Source organism: Phyllostomus discolor, chromosome 3 (assembly GCF_004126475.2).
Source record: "Phyllostomus discolor isolate MPI-MPIP mPhyDis1 chromosome 3, mPhyDis1.pri.v3, whole genome shotgun sequence".
In the NCBI taxonomy this organism is placed as follows: Eukaryota; Metazoa; Chordata; class Mammalia; order Chiroptera; family Phyllostomidae; genus Phyllostomus; species Phyllostomus discolor.
The window spans coordinates 11,509,513-11,530,397 of NC_040905.2; the positions used below are offsets into that span (position 1 = coordinate 11,509,513).

Sequence of the window (20,885 nt, forward strand, 5' to 3'; positions counted from 1 at the left end):
GTTCTGTAAAGTGATGTGGGAACGCAGAGCCACATTCTCCCTCCCCCTTCTGTCAATCATATTGCTGCTCCACGTAGAAAGTTCAGGGCTGCCCCGGGAACATTCTATTCCTTCACGATCCCAGGGTCTCAAAGGCTGACAGGGGCAGGAGAGATCCACGGGCCAGAATGCTTGCTGTGACTGGCACCCGCCTCGGTGACAGAAAGTGAGAGCTTCCAGCTTGGGCAAGGGGTGGGGCTCCAGAGACGCCTTTGCTGGGCCTTGTGGAGGAGAGTCCGGAGCAGTAACGAGAACGCACAGTTGCTAAGGCAGAGTCAAGCTGCTGGGGCACCGAGCGGTGGTTCAAAAAGCTGCTCGTGAACCCCTGCAAACAATAGCTAACCTTGCTTTGAAGCATCAGACAGGGTTTCTTGAACTTGGCTCTTTGATTCTTAGAGTGCTTGGAGTCCCGTCAGGACTGCGCCTGTAACGGCCATGTGCTGAGGAGCTACGTACCACGCAGGACATGTCCGCCCACAGGACGGTTCACGTTTCAGTGGCCAGGCAGTGCCAAAGCCCAGTCCCACACACATGGGACTCATATGTTTTGTAAGTGAAGGCAAAGCTGCACGATCATCTCTAGATGTTCAATGCAGTACAGCATGCATTCCCCAACACCTTGCTTGGAAGAACAGAGTGGGGGCCTATCACTTAGAAAAGAATTTCAATTTAGGATTTATTGACTGGGAGAAATGCTGGTCTAGCTAGCTCTTCTGCTGTCAGTAGACAGGAACGTGACGTGTCACTTAGCTTTCTGAGGTTCTGTTCCTCCTAAAATATGCAAATATAATAATAATATCATATGATTATTACTAATTACTAGTAATTACTAAGTATTAGGTATTAACTAATTATTAGTTATTATATGTTTGTTGAAGGGATAGAGTACACAAGCTATGTAAAAATGCTTAACACTGTGCTGGCTTCCCTGCACTTGTTAGAGAGACTGTGGTTGACTGGTGGCTTGGCTGATCCACTGATTAAGAGTAGACTCCCAGCAGTGATTTGAGGTTAAGATTGGTGCTGTGTTGTTTTGCAGAGAATAAGAACTGGCTGTGCTTTTGCCCGTGTTGTTCTCCTAACCGACATTAACAGCTTTCCCATTGTGCCCGTCTTGCTATTTTTGTGCTAAGGACGGAATGCACTGCTTCCGTAGACACTGAAACTTGGTGTCTCTTGATGGCTCCGACGGTTCATATTGCCTTTGGAATTTTTTATTGTTTTTAATTTCAGAGTTCCCCGTCAGCAGCTTGCCGACTTAATCGTGTCTCCTGTGTCTGTATCTTCTGTCTTCTTGCTTACAGATGGGCCTGATGTGGGCGTGATGGGACTAGATGGAAGAGGTCTAGAGAGAGAAGAAAGGGGCTTCAGGGCACCGGGTAACCCCACTGGGTCCAGGTTCATTCGAATCCTTTTTGGGAAAGGGGAGGGCGAAACAAACACAGCAAGAACATGCAATGCTCGCAATGAAAATAGTACAGGTCAGTGGGAACAGTGTAACTGTCACAGTGTGCCATAACAATAACAGTCACCACTTAGTGAGAATTACTGGGAGTAGGTCTCAGGTCTTTTGATTCCAGACATGGTTCTCGGTGCCCTGAGGATTTGGATTTCCGTGGTCTTCACAACAACCCGGCTTTGCGGTTAAGGACACCCAGGCCTAGGAGAGCTGCAGTGACCTGCCCAAGCAGTCCCGTTATCTGATACTGCATAGGTACGGCTGGGAAATAGCGGACCCCGGGGTGAAGCCAGATCCGTCCGACTCAAAACTCACCCACTGCCCCACATTTAGTTTGAGTGGCTCCTGCCACCTGTGTTGACCGAGTAAGCTTGTAAAATAAAGTACGTGCACTACTTTCAGTCTACAATACATAGCTCACCTCCTTGGAGATTAGATTGAATGTTCAGTGCCTGTATATCAGCTAAAAAATCTAACGTCTTCCCCCCCTTCATACCCACAGTTTCTTGCTTTCTCATGATCTGATGACTGATCATAAGAAAATACTACTTTAATTCTTAATTCTATTTTTATTAATTTATTTTTCATTAATTCAGATAATTTTAAAATTTTGTGTTTTCTCTTTTATTACTTTATTTTAATTCTTATTTTTTGCTCTTTCCATGTTTTATGGTTGGGAGCCACATCACATAACTTACCACCACTCTCACCCCCTCTTTCTTAAAGACAGTTTTCTGCCTGTTTACAGCTTCTCAGGGTTCGGGTTCTTGCCCCTCTCCCATCCCTACCCGCTGGGTCTATAAAAATTATTTATAAAACTTTCATATTGCACAGGTGTGTTTAGTTGAAAATATAATTTTTGTTCTACCTTTACCACCAAGTTAACTTTCCGGTGGGCACAAATCTCATGTTAGATTATTAATGTCTTTGAGGCTCATAAAGTCATAATCACATATGACTAAGGCTTCACTGTTTCTCAGTTTTCTTACCTGTAAAAGAGGACTCATAGCCCCTTCAATCTTCATTTCTATCACATCACACACACACACACACACACACACACACACACACACACACAGCAGCTCGGGACCTTTCATAAAGGGACAGCGGTTCACTATCTGTCACTGGAAATCTTTGAGGTCAAAAGTGTTTTCAGAATTCAGAATCCATACATACTACATTCTCCCTAACACCCCTGGCAGGGCCTGTGGAAGTGTTCCGTAACAAAACACACTATACCTCTGTGGCAAAAATGAGTCAATATTCCCGATAAGTGGGATAAAGACACACGTCGATAGTCTTAAGTGGAAGTTAGAGAAAGTTTTCAGTTTTTAGAGCTCTTTTGGATTTGCAGATATAGGGGTGTGTTTTTGTGTCAGTGGCATTCAACTTCAAAGCACGAAGCTCTATGCTCAGAGCAGGTGCGGGGCAGCACGGTGGCCTGCCTTACCTCAGGTGGCTTTCCGAAGCGTCTCTGTTGTCCTGTTGGAGCAGCGGGAGGTGAGTGAATTTCTTGTCTTCCATTGGGATTTTGCATTCCATTGCCCGGTAATAATCTTGAAGGAGTCTCTTCGTATCTTGAAAACGGTTCAGTTCTGCCTTTCATAGCAAATAAAATGTTAATTCCCAAGAAAAAGCAAACTTGTCTGTACATATTTTCTCTATAAACTCTGTGAGCACTATTCTAAAACATTTAGGTTGAAATAAACTTTCTGGAAATGAAGACCAAAATGGAAACAGAGGCACGGATGCATGGAACACAGTGACGGCTGTCAGGGGGGCTTGGGTTGGGGGGCTGGTTGGGAGGAGGTGCAGCCGCCTCTAGGACTGGGAAGCATCGAGGCAGAGACCCCCAGTCTCAGTTCCTTTGGGAGGGTGACTTGCTTCAAGCGGTATGATTTCCTCCCATCAGGAGAACAGGAGGAAGTTTACCCTGCCTTCAGGCAAGGCCAGTTAGAGAGCACAGGTAGATGATTACTCGCCCCTCCCCTCCACCCTTGTTCTGGGCAGAGCTGGGTAGCCGCACCTGGGCTGTGCCCCCACCCCCCCTCGTTGTTGACAGTCGTCTGGGAATAAAACCAGTCTGTCTTCGTGTCCAGTGCGACTGTCTGTTTAACAGGCTGCACATCTAAGTCCATCAGGTTCCGATGAATGGCCTGCTTTTCAATCCAGACACAAGCTTGTTTCTGGAATCCCATGCCTGCTGAGTCTGACCTAGCCCACTCCTGGGGGCAGGGCCACTTCAGGCGTCCACTGTGAGAGGCTAACGAGGCAGCAGCTGTCAGGGTCCCCCTCGCTGCTGTCCCTGCCACAGCCCCTGCCACAGCTCTAGGTCGTCTGGAAGCAGAGCTGGTGAGTAGTTGCTCAAGACCCCGTCCGTTCTGGAGCTGGTTTGGCTGGGACCAAAAAGATTTATTTCAGCTTTTACCTTCCTCTGCTTGGAGCTCAGGGCGGGCAGAGTGCTGTGGGTAAAATGAGCCCTGGACAGACCCTTCCCGTTCCCCAAGGCCTTGTTACAGGAGCAACGTGGCTGTGGTGGGAAGAGTCTGGGTCACGGTGACCGGCGCTCTTACCTGCATGAGCGAGAAGAAGTGGTTCATCATTATTCCCACGGAGTCCTGCAGCCAGCTCTTGTTAATGATGTCCAGACGCTCCTGCTCAGCCTCCTCCTTCCGGGTGTCGCATATGTCCCACAGGCGGTCTCGTAAATCCTGGACAGAAAGAAACCTCGCTGTCACGCATTAGGGGCACGGCTCCAATGACCTCAGTGGGATAAAACTAAAATCCTTTGCCTGTCTTAAAAATGTCCCTAAAGAAAATTTACACCTAATGCACTTCATTCAACAAATGTTTATTTGCCTCCTAGTCCACCTGAAAGACACCAAATCATATGCCTGTGTCTGCCACAAATGCACTGCAGGTCACCTTACTCGTGGTGGCTGCGTTTTCTGTGGTCTAGCCCTTCCTCCAAAAATACTGCCACTGCATTAAAGTCTGCAAGTCAAAAACTGTAGCAAGGAAATGGAGAGAAATGTAGCAGTCACAGAGGTTCTTTACTTTCATCATTTTTTTGTAAGATCATGGAGGTATAAGAATGTAAAAAAAGAATAGAGTAATTGCTTCAATCTGAGTGACCTATGACACTATAGAAACTGAATGTGATATAAGGGCCCATCTGAAACCTCAAGGGCCTGAAGCAAATGCAGGTTTATTTTTTTAAACTTCATGGGTTTCTTTACTCTATCCTGCTGAGGATCTGCTGCTAAAAGGAATTATAATATTAATGTGGTTGACTTGGCCCAAACTTACTGAACCTTCCAAACAGAGACTCTGAGTTATTTTCTAGTATCCATCTTAAATAAATAAGAATTTTTTCATATCTTAGGCAACTGAAAAATTAAAATAAATTTAAAAATTAAAGTAAATCAAAGAATATTAAAATAAATTCATTATATAATCTTGGAATGGAGATGTGTTTTTTATCCTCACCTGAGGACCTTTTTCTCATTCTTTTTAGAGAGAGAGAGGGAAACATCAATGAGAGAAAGAGGAAAGGGAAAGAGAGAGGGGAACATCCATGAGACAGAGAGGAAAGGGAGAGAGAGAGGGAAACGTCAATGAGAGAAACATCGATTGGTTGCCTCCCATCTGCGCTTCTGTTGCCCCGAAAGGGGACCTGCCCTGGAACCTTTAGGTTTATGGGATGTCACTCCAACCAGTGCGGCCACCCTGGCCACAGCTAGAGATATAATTTTTAAATTGACCACAAAGACAAGCTGTACAGAAAAAATGTCTATATTTATCTATACAAACATGAAAGGACTTCTGTATATTAAAACTCAGCTAAAATGATAGAAAGGCAAGTGCCCATCTAGTTGCTGGGTGGGATGTTGCTTGACTCATGAATCACTTCGGAGAGCCACTTAGATCTTTAAAAAATAATAATATAACAGCAAACTGGGAATATATTTATAATATATGAGCAAGCAATGGTTTATGTCCTCAATTTAGAAAGAGGTCTTAGAGATCAATAAAAAAAAAGAGCACACTCCAAACAGAAAAATCAAAAGAAATCATAAACGGTCTTCAGGAGGAAGAGAAATAAACAATAAATGTATGAAAAAATAGTCAACTTCTATTGTAAAAACAGAAATGCAAATTACAGAAGATACCTACCCATATTTTGCCCTGTATAATGTGCACCCATGTTTTTGGCTCAAACTTTCAGGAAAAAATCTTTCATTTTAATTTCTTAATTCCATTTTTATTTGTTTGTATTTAGATACTTGTTTTTTGTATTAATAGGGAATTTTAGCACTTATTTTTGAACATACCGATATTGTTATTGCTTTCTAGAGTTACACTTTTAATGCATAAGCATAAATAAAAGAATTAAAAACATTTATATAGATACAAAGTACTACCCATGTATAATGTGCATCCTTATTATTCTCTCAAAAGTTTGGGCAAAAAATTGTGCATTATACATGGCAAAATACAGTACATATGTTTGCCCATTACATTGGTAAAAATTAACAAAAAAGATGGAACCAAGTAATTGATGCATTCTCATAATCTGTTACTTGGAGTAAAAATTGTAGGTTTTTAAGGTGTTTAAAAACCTATCTAATTTTATTAACCAATGTCACCCCCATAAATTCAATGAAGAATAAACAATAAAAATACTAAAAAATAAGCATCATTTTAGATCTAACAGTTTCACTTTTTTGAAATTTGCCCAAGAAAATAATTAAGGATGTGGTAAATATCTAACTGGATTAAATTTTACTATATAATTCTCTAAAATATAAAGTTGGTGCTCAACAGACATTTGTAAATATATTATGATATAGTCAGTTAATGAAATATCTTTTAGGTATAAGAAATAATGAGGTAGATGAGTTTTTGGTGGGAAAGAAAACATGTTCTATGTGGAACAAGAGTGTTACAAAATAATATCTATGTTGCAGTCACATATTTTGCAAAAATGATTGTCCCAAAGTGATAACAATGGTTATCTAATGGCAATGGGATTATGGATTTGCCATTTTAAATTTTGCTTCTTTTTATTATCTAATTTATCTAAACAAATGTGATACAGTCGAACTCAGAAAGAAAATCCCATATAAGCTATTTTAAGTGTAAAAACTTTCTCATTTGATCAGCAATCACCTGACTGATACGGGGAAGATGTTTGTAGGAGTGCTGACATCATGAATAAGCAGGAAAGATAGAAAAGGCAGATATGTTTTGGATTTACACAGCAATTGATAACTGTCGGAGGAACATCTAAGAACAGGTAAAATCCTTCGGCTTTACTGGGACAATGGTTGATTCAATACCTCTTGAGTTGAACTCTCCAGCGCCCTGCCCAGCCAAGTCACTGTGATGCCTTCACTGGATTTTAATAGCTTCTCAAATGGTCTCCCTACTGGTCTCCCTGCTGCTTTCATTCCACTATAGACTCTTTTAAACCCAGGCCTGAAGGCTCCAACTCTCACTCAGATCCTAATAATGGCCTTCCAGGCCTCAGATAATTGGTCTCCTAGGGGCTCTCCGACCTCCTCATCAACCCCTCTGGCCCATGCTCAGTCTGTGCCAGCCACACCTGCCTCTTTGCTGTTCTTCACACACACCAAGCACCCCCTCCCCCGCACTTCCAGTGCCTTTCTTTGCCTTTGTTTTCCCCTGTGACAGACACACTCTTGCCCCAAGGATCTGCATGGCTCACTCAGTGGCTTCCGAACTGAGTTTGCTCAAATGCCAACCTTCTCAGTGGGCCTTTCCATAGTCACTCTTGAAAGTAAGCCTTCAGTGCCCTGGCTGGTGTAGCTCAGTGGATTGAGTGCGGGCTGCGAACCCAAGTGTCACAGGTTCGATTCCCAGTCAGGCCACATGCCTGGGTTGCAGGCCACGGCCCCCAGCAACCGAACAATGATGTTTCTCTCTCCCTTTCTCCCTCCCTTCCCTCTCTAAAAATAAATAAATAAAATCTTTAAAAAAAACCAGTAAGCCTTCAGACCACTTCCCTCCTCACCCTCACACCTCACGGAAGCAAGAGAGGGGATGGATTCGGGTTCTGCGAGGTCTGGGGGTGTGGAGAGCTGGCCCAGCAGGTCAGAGACTCCCTTACGTTCACTCTCTGGTGGACTTCCGCCTTGGTCTCCTCGTCGTCCCATAGGTCTTCAGGGATCGAGTTGAAGTCGGCCTGCCATTGAGATACAAAGTCTTGCTTGTGATCTGGGCGCCTTAGAAACTGCTGGAAACTTGTTCTGGAAGGGATCAAGAGGATGAGCTGCAGCTTGCATGTCCCGCCTGTCAACCCCACACTCCCAGCGTCGGAAGCTTCGCTCACCTGATCTCATACAGGAAGGCAACCACAACATGCCAGTCTTCTCGCAGGCTCCTGAGCACCGTTTTGACGGAGTCTATGTAGGAATTTTCTATTAGTTCCCAGTAAGGCACTAAAAATGAAGGTATTTCCTGTTAAAGAGTAAAGCATACACATCAGTTTCAAAGAGGATATTCTCCTGAATAATTGAGCCAAAAGAGCGATAATAAACAAGAAGATCAAGATACAACAGCTAGTATTTAAAATGTTCTCTCTGAGGCTTCTTGTTTTTTTTTCCCTTTCCTTCCCCAGCTAACCCTTGAGCGTATCTTTCTCTCAAGGCCAGGGGCAATGGTTGTCTTACTCTCCACTTTGCAGTTTTCCCTATAATTTCTACAGTGTCTGGGGGACATAGTAGGTGCTCAGGAAGTATTTATTGAATGAATAAACTGTCACAGATGTCGCATTTCACCTAAGCTGGAAAATCGCTTTGTATGGGGAACACCTAGTGTTCATGTCAGTGATGAGGGGTTTATTTCTCTGAATTCATCCAAGAGATTTTATCCTTGCTCTGTGCGCCATGAAAATTTATGTCGTCTTTAATAATGCAAATGAACAATCAAAACCAAGAAATAATCAAAATGAAATAAAACCAAAGATACTGATAATTCAATATAAATTTGCAGCGCTACTTATTTCCTTATTGACTGGGCCTGTGTTTACTCAGGGAATCACGCACGGGGACCTTAGAGGGCCTCTGGGCCAATGTTCTCCCCGACTCAGAAACGCCAAGTGCTACGGACAGATTATCCCGTCTCTCCGTGGGCGTCACTGGCGCATTCAGCCTGATGTTCTAAGACAGCCCCTACAGTGTCACATAACTCATGCTACTGGAAAGTTCTTCCCAGTGTTGAGCAGAAATTTGCCTTCCTGCAGTTTCCTCTTCTCGGCCTCACTGTGCCCTTTGGAGACGGACAGGCTGCATTTGCACAGCCTTCCCTAGGACTGCCTGTCAAATACGCAGACATTGCCGAGGAGAGGCAGGCTGGAATGCAGAAAAAAACTGGTTGTTCTGGGATTCCCAGCATCCATTGCAGCATGCAATGGGTACTCAGTAAATGTGCATGTGAATGTAAGTTGACTCACCTGAACCATTTTATCATCCGTTAAAATTTTAGGACACTGGATGACTCCACCTAGTTTTGAAAGCCTATGGTTCTATGCCCAACCATACTGCAAGTATTCTTTCATCTAAATCAAATATTTACACTTCCATTAATGCTCCTCATGCACTATTTATCTCCTTTCCTGTACCCTCTCCGGTTTCTCGTTTGTCATATCTCTCCTAAAGGATGTGGTATTCAGAACGGTGCTGAAGACCACTTTAAACGAGCCCACTGCTAAACCTCTCTCCTGTTTGACTTCAATCCATGAATTAACACTCTGCACGAAGAGTTACCACCGAAAAATGGACCCAATCAAACTAACATCTTTACTCGCAGCTCTCATTCATCGGCAAGAACTTCATGAGAAATGGTCAAATACTGTTTTGCATCCAGATGCACGATGTCTGTGGCACCTCCTTGACTCACCCATCTGACTTTGTAACCAAGGAAAAGGAACGAGCCAGTTCAGTAGGACTGAGCCTTTATGAACCTGGGTGGGCTCTGGGTGATTATCTTTGTATTTTGTAAGTGCTCAGAAGTCATGATTTAATCATTATCTCTCAACTTTTGTCAGGGATTAATATATAGATTTTTGGTCTGTGTGTTACTAAATCTCATCTGTCTTTCACTAAATATCTAGGCATTTGCCTACATCTGGTCTTCCAGAATCTCCTGTATCTTCTGTGATTTGAGTGACTGATAATGTCACGTCTCTAGATTCTTCCAGTCTCTGGGATATAAGTCTCTAGGTCTGGGGACTCAAAATCATGAGACATGACTGAATGTTCAGATCTATCCTTTGCAATTAACTATGACCCTTGCCACTGGAGAAGACTAAGCATAAGAACAAATTGGTAGGCAAAGCAGATACTCCCTAAAGCTTCAGAACTGGAAAGCAAAGACCTCTCACTTTAATGGCCTCCTTGGTTCTCTCTGCACCTTCCCTTGTGGCTGGCACAGGAAGAGGGACTGAGGCTCTCCTTGAACTTGGCTGCTGACTCTATCTGAGAGAGCCAGGTATGGAAGCAATCTCTCTTTCTCCTTTTCTCTCCTGCCCCGACCATGTCTCTTGAGCTAATAGATCTGGGGTCCTTTGCAGACCTAGAACTAGTGTTACCAGATAAAGTATAAGATGCCCAATTAAACTTGTCAATCATCTGAAATTCAAGTTTAACTGGGCCTCTCTTTCCTCTTCCTTGCAGGTAAGCGCTGCAACTTGTATGAGAAGCCTAGAGTGAGAAAAGGACTAGAGTGGATCCTGTGGCCTGCTTTGTTTTACAGGATTCTTCTGGTTGTGGAGAAGGCGTTTTCTCCATGGCTTTGCCTAGGTAACCAGAAGTCCGTGCTGCACACCTTCTTGTTGTCCTTCATTCTTCACCCTGCTCAGTGCCCTGGAAGACCAGCTTACGGGAACGACTTCAGGAAACACCTTTGCCCTCCAACCCCTGGGCAAGTGATGAGGGAGCGGGAAGAACGGGAGGCCTGGGATGTATGTCCCTGCTCCTTTCTGCTGGGTCACTGCATGTGGGCGGCTGCGTCCCTCTGCTGAAGGTCACGCTCCTGTCCGATGGCCCCCTCCATGCAGAGGTCCTCTTGAGGGAGGACCTGAATACCTCTTGAGGGACCCTCCCCATGAGGGTCCTCTCCTTCTCAGCCGAGGGGCCACTGTGGCTCCCAGGTGCCCCTCTTTTGGAGATAATAATCTAGTCCTTGTAGGTTTCCTTAGTTACTGGCCGCACACATGTAGATAGTTCCTTTCCAACTCGCCTTCATTTCTCATCTGTTTCCTGCCAGAATCCTGACCGCCAGGAGATCTCCGGGGCGGCTGCTGCCACACCGCAGTGTTCGTGTTTATTTTTCTGCTCCTGCCCTCTCCTCCTCTCTTGTCCTCTACGATTTTACTTCTCAAGGGCTTCAAGGTTTGGAATTCAAGACTGGATTTCAATATTTTTGTCCCTTACTCTCCACCCCTGCCGAATAACGTTATTTAAGTTTTATCTCCTTCCCAACCACCACTTCGATATTCTGCTTTTATGGCAGTGTTTAAATATGTTTATTTTTAAAAGTAGCTTCTGTTTGGCTTAGTGACATCAGTTATCCACATTCATAATTACGTACTTTCATGTTCTCGTCTTCACATATTTTCTGTTGAAATTTCCCCCTCCGTGCACATTAATTAGAGAGTCTGTGAGGTGACTGGGGAGATAAGACATTTCCCTAGGAAACCTCCCTGGTAACAGCAACACTATCGTTACTACAATTCCTCACTGGGTCCCAAGTGCCTGGCACAGAAGGTCAGCTAAAGGGAAGACCCTGCTGTGTGATTTTCCCGAGATGATTTCTCTGTGAAGGCAGCCAGAGGTGTGCCAGAGGCAGCCACAGGTGGGCACTGGGCTCTGCAGCTGTCAAAGAACGGAATGGAGCTTCCAGGGCTCACCTGGGGCATCACCCTGCCTGATCCTAGTGCACTTGTTTCAAGTTCGCAGGCCAGATAATTCCCTGTTCTTTTATTAGTTTAGGTAGCGTCAAAAGACTCCTTCTAGTTCCAAAAGTCTGAGGTCAAACTTCATTTGAGGGCACTATGCTGTGGGCATGAGAACAGGGAAGGAGGGCTAGCATTTGCTGGGTGTGCGTTCTTGGGAGGTCATTTTCCCAGGAAACTGCCTCTCTGCTTGTCCGCGGGAAGATCGTTCGCCCTCCCATTTCTTCCCCCCATTCCAGCACTCAGCAGGAGTTCAAAGCACGACTCAGAAACTCGGGGGAGTGGGGAAAGGAAGAGATGTGGTTTAACGAGCAGTCTCGAAAAATCTCCTTGGTGTTTTGCTGAATATATGTGTGCGTATATAAGAAAGGCCTCTGGATGCTGCCAATTATAGTGCGACTCTAACTCTAAACAGTAAAAAGGACACGTTCTACTCACTTGAACACAAACTGCCTTACCTCAGGAATCGGTTCATTCACATAGACCCATTCTTCCGACCCTGGCTTGGGGGGCGGTGGCCCTGCGGGGGCAGGTGGCGCAACTGCGGATTCAGCAGGGGATTTCTTTCCCGGTACTCTTCCTCCTGAAGATTTCCCTTTAGGAGAACCTTGAACATGCACATGAAATCATTCCATTACAAGTAGGTGAACAGGACCAGGTTCTGGCGGATGAATGACTTGTGATTGCCTTGGACTTCAGGCAATTCACTAATTACTTTTTTAGGCAACTTTGGGCAGCATCACCTAATAAAAAGTCAAAACCCTCATTCTCTACAGCCCAGAAGTGAACCCCTAATACCAATAAGAGTTGTGGAAAAGCAATATGACTTCTCTTACTCATTTGGTAGGATAAGCAACCTGATACTTTATTCTCATCGGTCTTTGCTTCCACAATGAATATATGGTTCTTACAAAGCTTAGAGTCTAGAGACAGGTATATTTTATTCTGTGCTGCATAAATTGGCAAATTAAATTCTGCACTCTGAATGAGAAAGAGGGTAGCTGTAACGGGAGTGGTGTGTGGTGTTCCCTGAAGCCCAGAGAAGCAGTAGGGTGGAAGGAGCTCATTGTAGGAGTTAGCCAGAGCTGGGGAGGGGTGTGGGGGAGGAGGAGAAGGGGCACTGTAGCTCCTGAATATTCCCGTATTCCCTGCATGAGACACTGGGCCTGGGTGGGGAAGAAGATATTTTTTGCTGCTGTCAGACCGTGCAGATGAAGGTAGTTGTGCCATAAGCCTGGCTGAATTCAGACATTAGAGATAGAGAAGGAAAAGAGAGGGGAAGACAGAGGAAAGGAGAAGAGGGAAAGAGAGGGGAAGAAGGAAGAAGAGAAAGAGGAGGAAAAGGAGGAGGAAGAGGCCTGATTTTCAGTTCAGCATCGAGAGGGGAACCTAGACCAGTTAAGGGGCACCTCGATGGCCTCAAAGACTGTGTGACTGACCCTAGTGCCCTAATTCGGGAGGAGCCGATATTTCCTTCAAGTATCAAGGCTGTCAGAGTTAAGGAATTTATTCCATTTAAATTCTACATATCTGCAGATTCATTATTGAGATTTTAGATGCCGTTTATAGATGCCTGTAGAATTGGGAGCACGTTCTTTCCCCAAAATATATTTATTTAATGAGTAGTGAATAATAATGCTCTTTAGAAACTAACTCTACCTTCTACTTTTATACTATTTAAAAATATATGGATTATATGTAGAGGGGAAATTGGCAATTGTATCTTGCAGGAAGTTTAAGTGACTCTACTTCCGTATTTAAAAAGGGTATCCATTATCCACAGGTCTAAAATTGTATTTGTTTTTTTTTTTTTAATTTAGAAAAATTTAAGGGGAATTCCAGGGGAAAAGGGGAAGGGTTTACAGGAACAAGTATAAGGGACACATGGACAGTACTAGAGTGGGCGGAGATGGGAGGGAGGTGGGCAGGGCTGGGTGGGTGGGCTGGGATGGGAGTGAACGATAGAAAATTGTACTTGAACAATAATTAAAATAAAATTTAAAAAAAGAAAAATTTAAGGAAATCTTTGTTCAGTCAAGAACCAAAGTTTTCCTCTGTTTTGTTCTGTTGATGATTTCTCATCCTTTAACCTGACTCTCTAGTGAAATAAAAGTGATAATGCTATGGTCCCCTGAAGACAAATTTCTCTAACAAGAACTGTGTCATTATAAGGGAGATTGGAATGTTTCTTTTTCTTCCCCTATTTCAAATGTGATTGAACACATTACAATTTCAGTAAAATAAAAGCAAAAGATTTTGAAAGTCCTTGGAGTGAGTTCAATTCAGCTGACTACATCACCCTAGTGCACACATTTTACTGGTGGAACCTGCCTTGCTCACTGTTTGTTCGGAGTCTGTATACTGTCAACTAAGGATGTTCTCAAGAGCATGCGCACTGTCACGTCTAACCCCACGATTGAGCACCTGATATGCCTCTGTATATTTAACTCCTACTTTTGATGATTCTATGATAATCCTTCATCTGATTTCGTTGATCACAACGAGAAAGCAAGGGATGAATAATTTAAATGTAAAAAGTATTCTCCTATTAAAATAAACAGGTGAGAAGTGAGCATAAGTTGTAGCCCTTAACATTTGAGGTAAAATTTTTAACTCAGTGTTAACTTACGAAATGGCTCTAGTTATTTAAGCCCTTCAAGTCATATAATCAGAGAAGGGTGAGATTCTCTTAGAGATTCGTGGTTATGTATCTTTAAATGCTGAAAATGAAGATTGCTTTTTAGCAATTGTTTTGCAAACGTTACACTCTCTTGGGAGGCAACTACATTAGCAATTTGTAGTGAATCATGTTAAACAGAGGCACACGCTTCGTCACGACCCATTTGAATGTACTCTGGAGAAATGTCAACTATCCGTATCTATGACTCCCTTTCAATCTCTAATTAATTAATTGATCGTTATAGCAGCTTCAACATAAATCTAACTAATGTGCTTTTAGAGGCTGGGATTTTCTTCTTCCAGCTGTCAATTACTTTAAAAATGTATCCCCCTTGTTTCACAGAAATAGTTAAAATAAAATAAAGTAAAACATAAATGAAATGAGGGTGAAGGAAAATGCCACTCAGAGTAGAAGATCCAAACCAGGGGAGGAATTAAAAGGCAGATACTGAGATTGGGGTCCTTGCACAGATACTAAATCTGAGTCACTAATTTGGTTCTAAACTTTTAGACAGAAAAAGAGAAAAAAGGAAGTGCTATTATTTAGCTAATTATCTCACCACTTAGAGGAAGAAAGATTTGCCTGTGCCTGGATTCTAAATGAGATTTCTCACCTGGGATTTCACAGGAGCCACTGAATGATGTAGTGGGCATGCTATCCTTTTAGAAAACGTAATAGCAGATTATTTGGTGTAATGAGAGTTTCACTCCCACTGCAATATGTCATAAAGGTAGTTGATGATTTTATACCAAAGTGCTTATCAAGGAAAGCAATTCCATGGGGACCCAAGAAATACAGTTCGGTAGGCAGCTTTCTGATGGCATAGCTTAGCCCGAGGATAATGCCTATAATGTCTTTGAGGAGTAGATATTCTGTATACTAGATATGCTCTAAATTATTTCTTACAGGGATCCCTTTTCTCAGCAGGACCTTTGCTAAGAGCCAGGCTGCACAAACACTGAAGTTATATTCTTCATGAAGCGGGGTCTTATGATTTACAAATGCCCAAGAGAAGTATTTAGTGCATCCTACTATATACATCTAGCTTTTGCACGGAGACAGTTAGAAAATGCGGAATTATATTCAGCCACATCTACCTTTATCTGCTGCACCTTTCTTTTTGACTGAAGTTTCACTTTTCTTCCCTTTTCCTTCCTGAAGAGATTCTTTCTTACCGTGCAGGGGCTCTAAACGAAATTCAACACACAAATGTCACTGCTGGTTTTCTTCAGTAGTCCGAGCTATATGCTTTATGAGCAATCTAATGTTATTCCCCACAGATAAACAGTTACATTTGTGAGCCACATTACATGGCCCAGGCCTTTACTGTGAGTTAAAATTCTTCTGAAGACAGACCGGATTGAAACTTCTTAAAAGACAGCCTTATTAGTGTTATTCTATTCTGTCACACAGGAGCTTAGTCCTAAGTTTAATACTAACGTTTTGTAGTGGATCGGATAGTGAATTCATCAATGCAGAGGGCGGCGGAGTTTTAAGGCAGTCACAAAGCTATTTGAAGCGTATGTCTCTATTTGGACTTATTTCAATGGAATGATCCTTATGTAATGACAACCGGATCTGTAATAAGAATGATGCCAAAACTACTTAAGGAAGAGCCAAATAACCACGTTGTTTTGATAGGGCGCATCCTTGAACTTCTCTTGAACCATGCACTTGGTTCCCTTGTGCTTTTTGCATTTCCATTTTGTGTTGACTATAACTTGCAATGCAAAGGGTTGATTCAATACATTTATCTTGGGTTCCCTGGAATCTAGTTTAAAAATACGTGGGAAAGGTGAAAATGGGAAACTAATGATCTGGAGGTCAATAAGATGTCTCAAATAATAAACCGATTCCTTGAAAAAGTTCACTACATCCTGCATTATTCACTAAACAAATGCAATCATTTTGCTCCCTTTCTCTTGAGCTACAGTTTTTTTTCTTCAGTGGAAGGATGGATATATGGGGCAACGGAAATGCCCGTGATAGAGAGACCCCATTTGAACCTATTCTTTGCATTTAGAAGTGATAGTTATAAGAATGTGCAAATGCATAACATGTATCACTTATAGTTAAACATCTCAGATCCAGCAACCAAGGTTCCATAGAAATAAGACTAGTACAAGACACAGAGAAGGAGTAACCTTGAAACTTTGTTAATTTCTATAAAATGATTGACCACCAAACTCATCAATAAATACATAAACATCCAAACATTTGCGTTCATTGTTTTTTAAGAAATAAACTTAATAATAATGATAGTAATAATAATAAAAGTCTACATAAGCCTCTAGTTCCTTTTATAACAATACTCTGGGAAACCAACTGTTTAACCAGCTTTAAACCTAAGCTCAAGACAACAAAGAAATGAAAGTAAAAAATAGAGATACGTAGCACACTGAACTTACAAAGTATTGTGGGCAAGCCTAATTTCTGCTGGGGGCAGCATGCACTATGCCTGTTTTTTTATCAGTTCTAAAATATATTCTGAAATCTCAAAAAAAATACTCTTAAATAGCAATATGGGTAGTACTTTGAATTTTATGACATTAAAAATTTTAGTTTTAAGTTAAATTCTGACATTTGGTAATAGATCTGATAACAAACTCTTTAATAGATCAACACTGGGAAGTTTCCAGACTTAATCCCAAGTGCATTTGAAGCTCATATAAAATGCAGAACCACATCCAAAGTAAACCTATATTTGCACAAAGATCACTTAGCACTCAGTATAGTAGGCCTCATTCCTCACCCCATTTCCACCTTGATTTTTAAGTAAATAATTCCCCTCTCCATCTCAGGTTCCAGAGGATATTGTAACTGGATTTTTAAATTGACATGTTCAGAAACCTCAGGTTTTTGGTTCTGAAATGTTCTCTTTTGAAAAATTTATAAATTTTTATATAAACATAAGCAAATCTACTGGAAATTTCCCTCCTAAAATCGCTTACCCAAACTCTCCTGGGCTACGTGGGCAGTGAGACCCATTCTGTTGCCCCAACCATGCCCCAACGCCCTGAGCTCCCCTTCTGGTCCTTGCTGGAAGGCAGTAGCGAGGCCCCTGGAGATCAGCCCTTCTGTACATTTTTAAAGATCAGGCACCAGCCCTGTCCTTGGTGGAAAAAAGAGACGGATACAACCATTCTTTGAAGCAACCATAGCTTTATTATTCCTCCAGTGCACAGTATTCAAGAATACAATTTTGAATTTGCAAGAAAACTTCAGCAATGTACAGACTGGACTGTGTTAAAACCAGAAGCTCCAGAGACCGGTCTGAGGGCACGGCTCGGGTGTACAGACCCTCCTGCCTGTGCGCAGGCCGGGACGAAGCGGAGGGAGAGCTGCGGCCGCAGGCTCAAGGCCTGTGCGCACTGGGTAACTGCAGGCTCTCTCTGTTCCCAGTCCTACGAGGCATTTAATGACTTCCATTTTCCCTCCAGATCTCTGAATTTTTTTTTAAATTCCTAGTGAGATAGTGGGGAAGGGTGTGCATTTCATTTGTGGCTTTGTGTTTTACTGTTTACATGCTAAAAATGTTTTTTTTTAGAGTTTGTACATTTTGCCTTTAGTTAGCCCCATTTGGTTGGAATACCATGGTCTTTAATAGATCATAATGTGTTATTAAAGTCTTCAAATGTGCTTGTTTAGTGTAACTCAATTTAATTAAAAATATTCAGACCCATCTCAGATCTCTGTGAAGCGGGAAGATGGCGGGGTTTAGAAAACGATCCACCACGAAGAATACACCTTGGTAGACTAGGGTCTACCTGCACAGCTGGTCATTTATAAAGCTGAAGCCAGAAACTACGGACACCTTTGTCTCATATACACAGCACCAAGTGATAATGATATTCTGCCCACATCATGCATTTCAACAAATAAGCACTTTACTTTCGTCATTATTTTCATTGTCTACCACAAAACTCAATGGTCCTTTGTGGTTTAGAATCTAGAAAAAAAAACTTATGCTGTACAATATTCTATACACAAGCTCTTTATCCATACATATTGTATATTATAAACACATGTTTACCAAGATGCCAGGCACTTGTCTATCCTTTTATAACCACATTGCACTGAAGATTAATTGCACATACATTCTAGTCTCGAAAGAGTACTGTTGGCTTGTTCCCTTATTCTTACGGACAACCGTTTATGCTAATTCTCATTTTCGTTTTCGTAAGATGCTCCCACGCTATGTAAAACTCTGTGGATCAGCACACCAAAGTCTGCCCTTTAGATCTAATCTAAGCTCAATTCTGGTTATTTTCCGTGCCTTTTCCCCTTTCATTCGCGGACTTATTCTCATCAGGGGTGTGAGGACTTCAGGGTCCCCCCTCCATGGCGAGGCACCTAGGCTTTGTGATGACGACCACCTGCTAAGGGCGTTTCCGCCTCCATCTGAGCACACAGCTGGGTCTCATGTGATTGAGGTTGTTCAAAGTCTGCGTCTAGATTAATGGACCGCTACTGCGATTTGTAACTCCTTTCTAAGTGAAAATAAGAAACTGGCAAACAGGGTGATAAATTATGCTGTCAATCACCTGATGGCGGTTTCCCTTTGGCAGGCGTTTTTGAACGCTCATACAGAGGATGCGTTTCCTTCTCTTTTTCTGGTTCAGGAGGCGGAGGGAGAGGCGGCAAAGCTGGAGGCTCAGCCAGGGAAGCTTCTTTTTTCCTCTGAGCTTCCTTTTCTTCTAATTTCTTTTTAACTTCAAAAGGATGATAAGAATGGACGTTTAGTAGGGACTCTAGACACCTACTACCTCATCTGAGCTACGATAAACCTCCTAAATTAACATAAATTGTCCTTACTGATTTAAGGCTAAATTCACACGTTAAGGTTTTCCCTTAAATTGTCCAGTCTTTAAGATTTTCATCTTCTCCGCTTGGTTAGAAATCCCATTTCCCTTGCTTCTGACGGTGTTGGTGGTGAGGATGGGGATGGGAACGGGATGGGAACTGTGTTTGTGTGTGTGTTTGTGTGTGTGTGTGTGTGTGTGTGGCTTGTTGAGGGGTGCCAAATGTAAAAGTAGCTAGTGTATTGGAATAGGAGAAAAAGGGATTATTTCAACATTTCCAATGGGAAAACAAGATAGAAAAGTGCGATGAGAAGATGCAGAGCGCGTGAGAGAAGAGGTGGGGGAGGGGTGGAAATGCAGGGGGAATGAGATGTGTAGCACCAAGGTCTACGAGTGAATAGACATGACAGATAGGAAGCATTTAGAATTGTACTTGGTACTCAAGGAAGTTTTAGCAGTTCATTCAGTCATGTGCCAACCATTTACAGGACCTAAATTGTGCCTTGACAGAAAGGAAGGCCTATAACAATAAGGTAAAACTACCGTACCCCGACTACTACTATTACTACTACTGCTGCTGGTACTACTACTGCTAATGCTACTCCTGCTAGTGCTACTACAGCTAGTGCTACTAGCACTACAAACAACACCAGGCGCAGTGCTGGTTGCTAAAGACACAACAGTAAAACAAGAGAGAAAGGTCATTGGCTTGTGAAGCGTGCCTCCCAGCGATGAGAGGCAAACGATGAGCGGGCATGGAGAGTAAGCTGATTTATGTAAGGGGTGGGAAGGTAAACAGAACAGAGTACAGGGATCGGGAGCGCTGTGGGGTGGTGCTGCAGCTTTAAATAGAGTGCTGAACAGGGAGGGCCCACCGAGGAGGTGGGGGTGGAGCAAAGATGGAAACTGAGTCAGGGAGGGAGGCCTGTGGGTATCTGAAGGAGGAGGTTTCCGGGAGAGGAGACAGTCAGCCGGGGCTTAGAGCAGCGGGCGGGGGCGGGGCTGGTTTGTGTCTTCCCGGGCTCCTGTTACTGCTAAGGCCTCCTGGCTTTCGTGATTCAAGCTCACCCTCTCCAGCACACTGTCCCTGCTCTCCCTGACCGTCAAGCCCTCCGTGCTGGGAATGGCCCCAGTGTTACCGACCGAGCCACGGACTAGGAGTGCCCGCACTGCTGCTGCTCGGCTATTTCCTTTTGTACGCGCTCCCTCTGCCCTTCCATTACTCTTCTCCGTGCAGCCAGCAAGGGAGCTTCGTTCTACTCCACGTTTATGCAAAGTAGAAATCAACTTCCTTTCTGATCATAAAGTAATATATGATTATTGTTTGGGGGGAATTCACAAATTATTCTTTAAGTAGCAATCTCCAAGAGTCTTTTTAAATACATAGCTTTAAGCCTCTTGTAGACGTGCTTTCATTTCTTAAAGAGTTTTGTTTTCCTTCTGCACGTAAACTATTTTCCACAGATGTCACTGACGGATAAACAACACGTGGCGTATGCTTACAATGGGTAATTATTGTTTTAGAAAACCACACAATTTAGACAAATAAGTGGAAAGGGAAGTGGCCCGCTTTGCCCTTCTCCTTCCCTGACCTTCAAGGCCCGTCCATGCTGCCCCATTCTTTTCTGCGCATATTTAACACAGACATGCTTCTAACGACAGAAATGAGACTGTTTTATATATAACCTGCCTTTTCCTATTTAACAGCATATTGTGGTCACTTTTTTCACGTCAGAATATATAAAAGCACCACATCCTTTTATTTTTTTAACGAGTACTAAGTAAATGTTTAGTATATTAATGATGAAATATTTGTTAATTGACCAATTTGGCTATGAATCTTTTTTTTTAAAGATTTTATTTATTTATTTTTAGAGAGGGAAGGGAGGGAGATAGAGAGAGAGAGAGAGAGAGAGAGAGAGAGAA

The 20,885-nt window shown here is 42.8% G+C and overlaps 1 protein-coding gene across 1 annotated transcript in view; it reads right to left on the reverse strand.

Moving 5' to 3' along the window:
- SPEF2 (sperm flagellar 2) overlaps positions 1–20,885 on the reverse strand; it is a 138,931-nt gene that overhangs the window by 47,561 nt on the left and 70,485 nt on the right. Inside the window, exons 18-24 of the mRNA XM_028524215.2 lie at positions 18,702–18,869; positions 15,255–15,344; positions 11,936–12,084; positions 7,854–7,981; positions 7,632–7,770; positions 4,072–4,209; positions 2,949–3,097 (exon numbers count right to left, since the gene is read on the reverse strand). Coding sequence (XP_028380016.1) covers positions 2,949–3,097; positions 4,072–4,209; positions 7,632–7,770; positions 7,854–7,981; positions 11,936–12,084; positions 15,255–15,344; positions 18,702–18,869 — 961 coding nt within the window. The remainder of the gene's footprint in view (positions 1–2,948; positions 3,098–4,071; positions 4,210–7,631; positions 7,771–7,853; positions 7,982–11,935; positions 12,085–15,254; positions 15,345–18,701; positions 18,870–20,885) is intronic.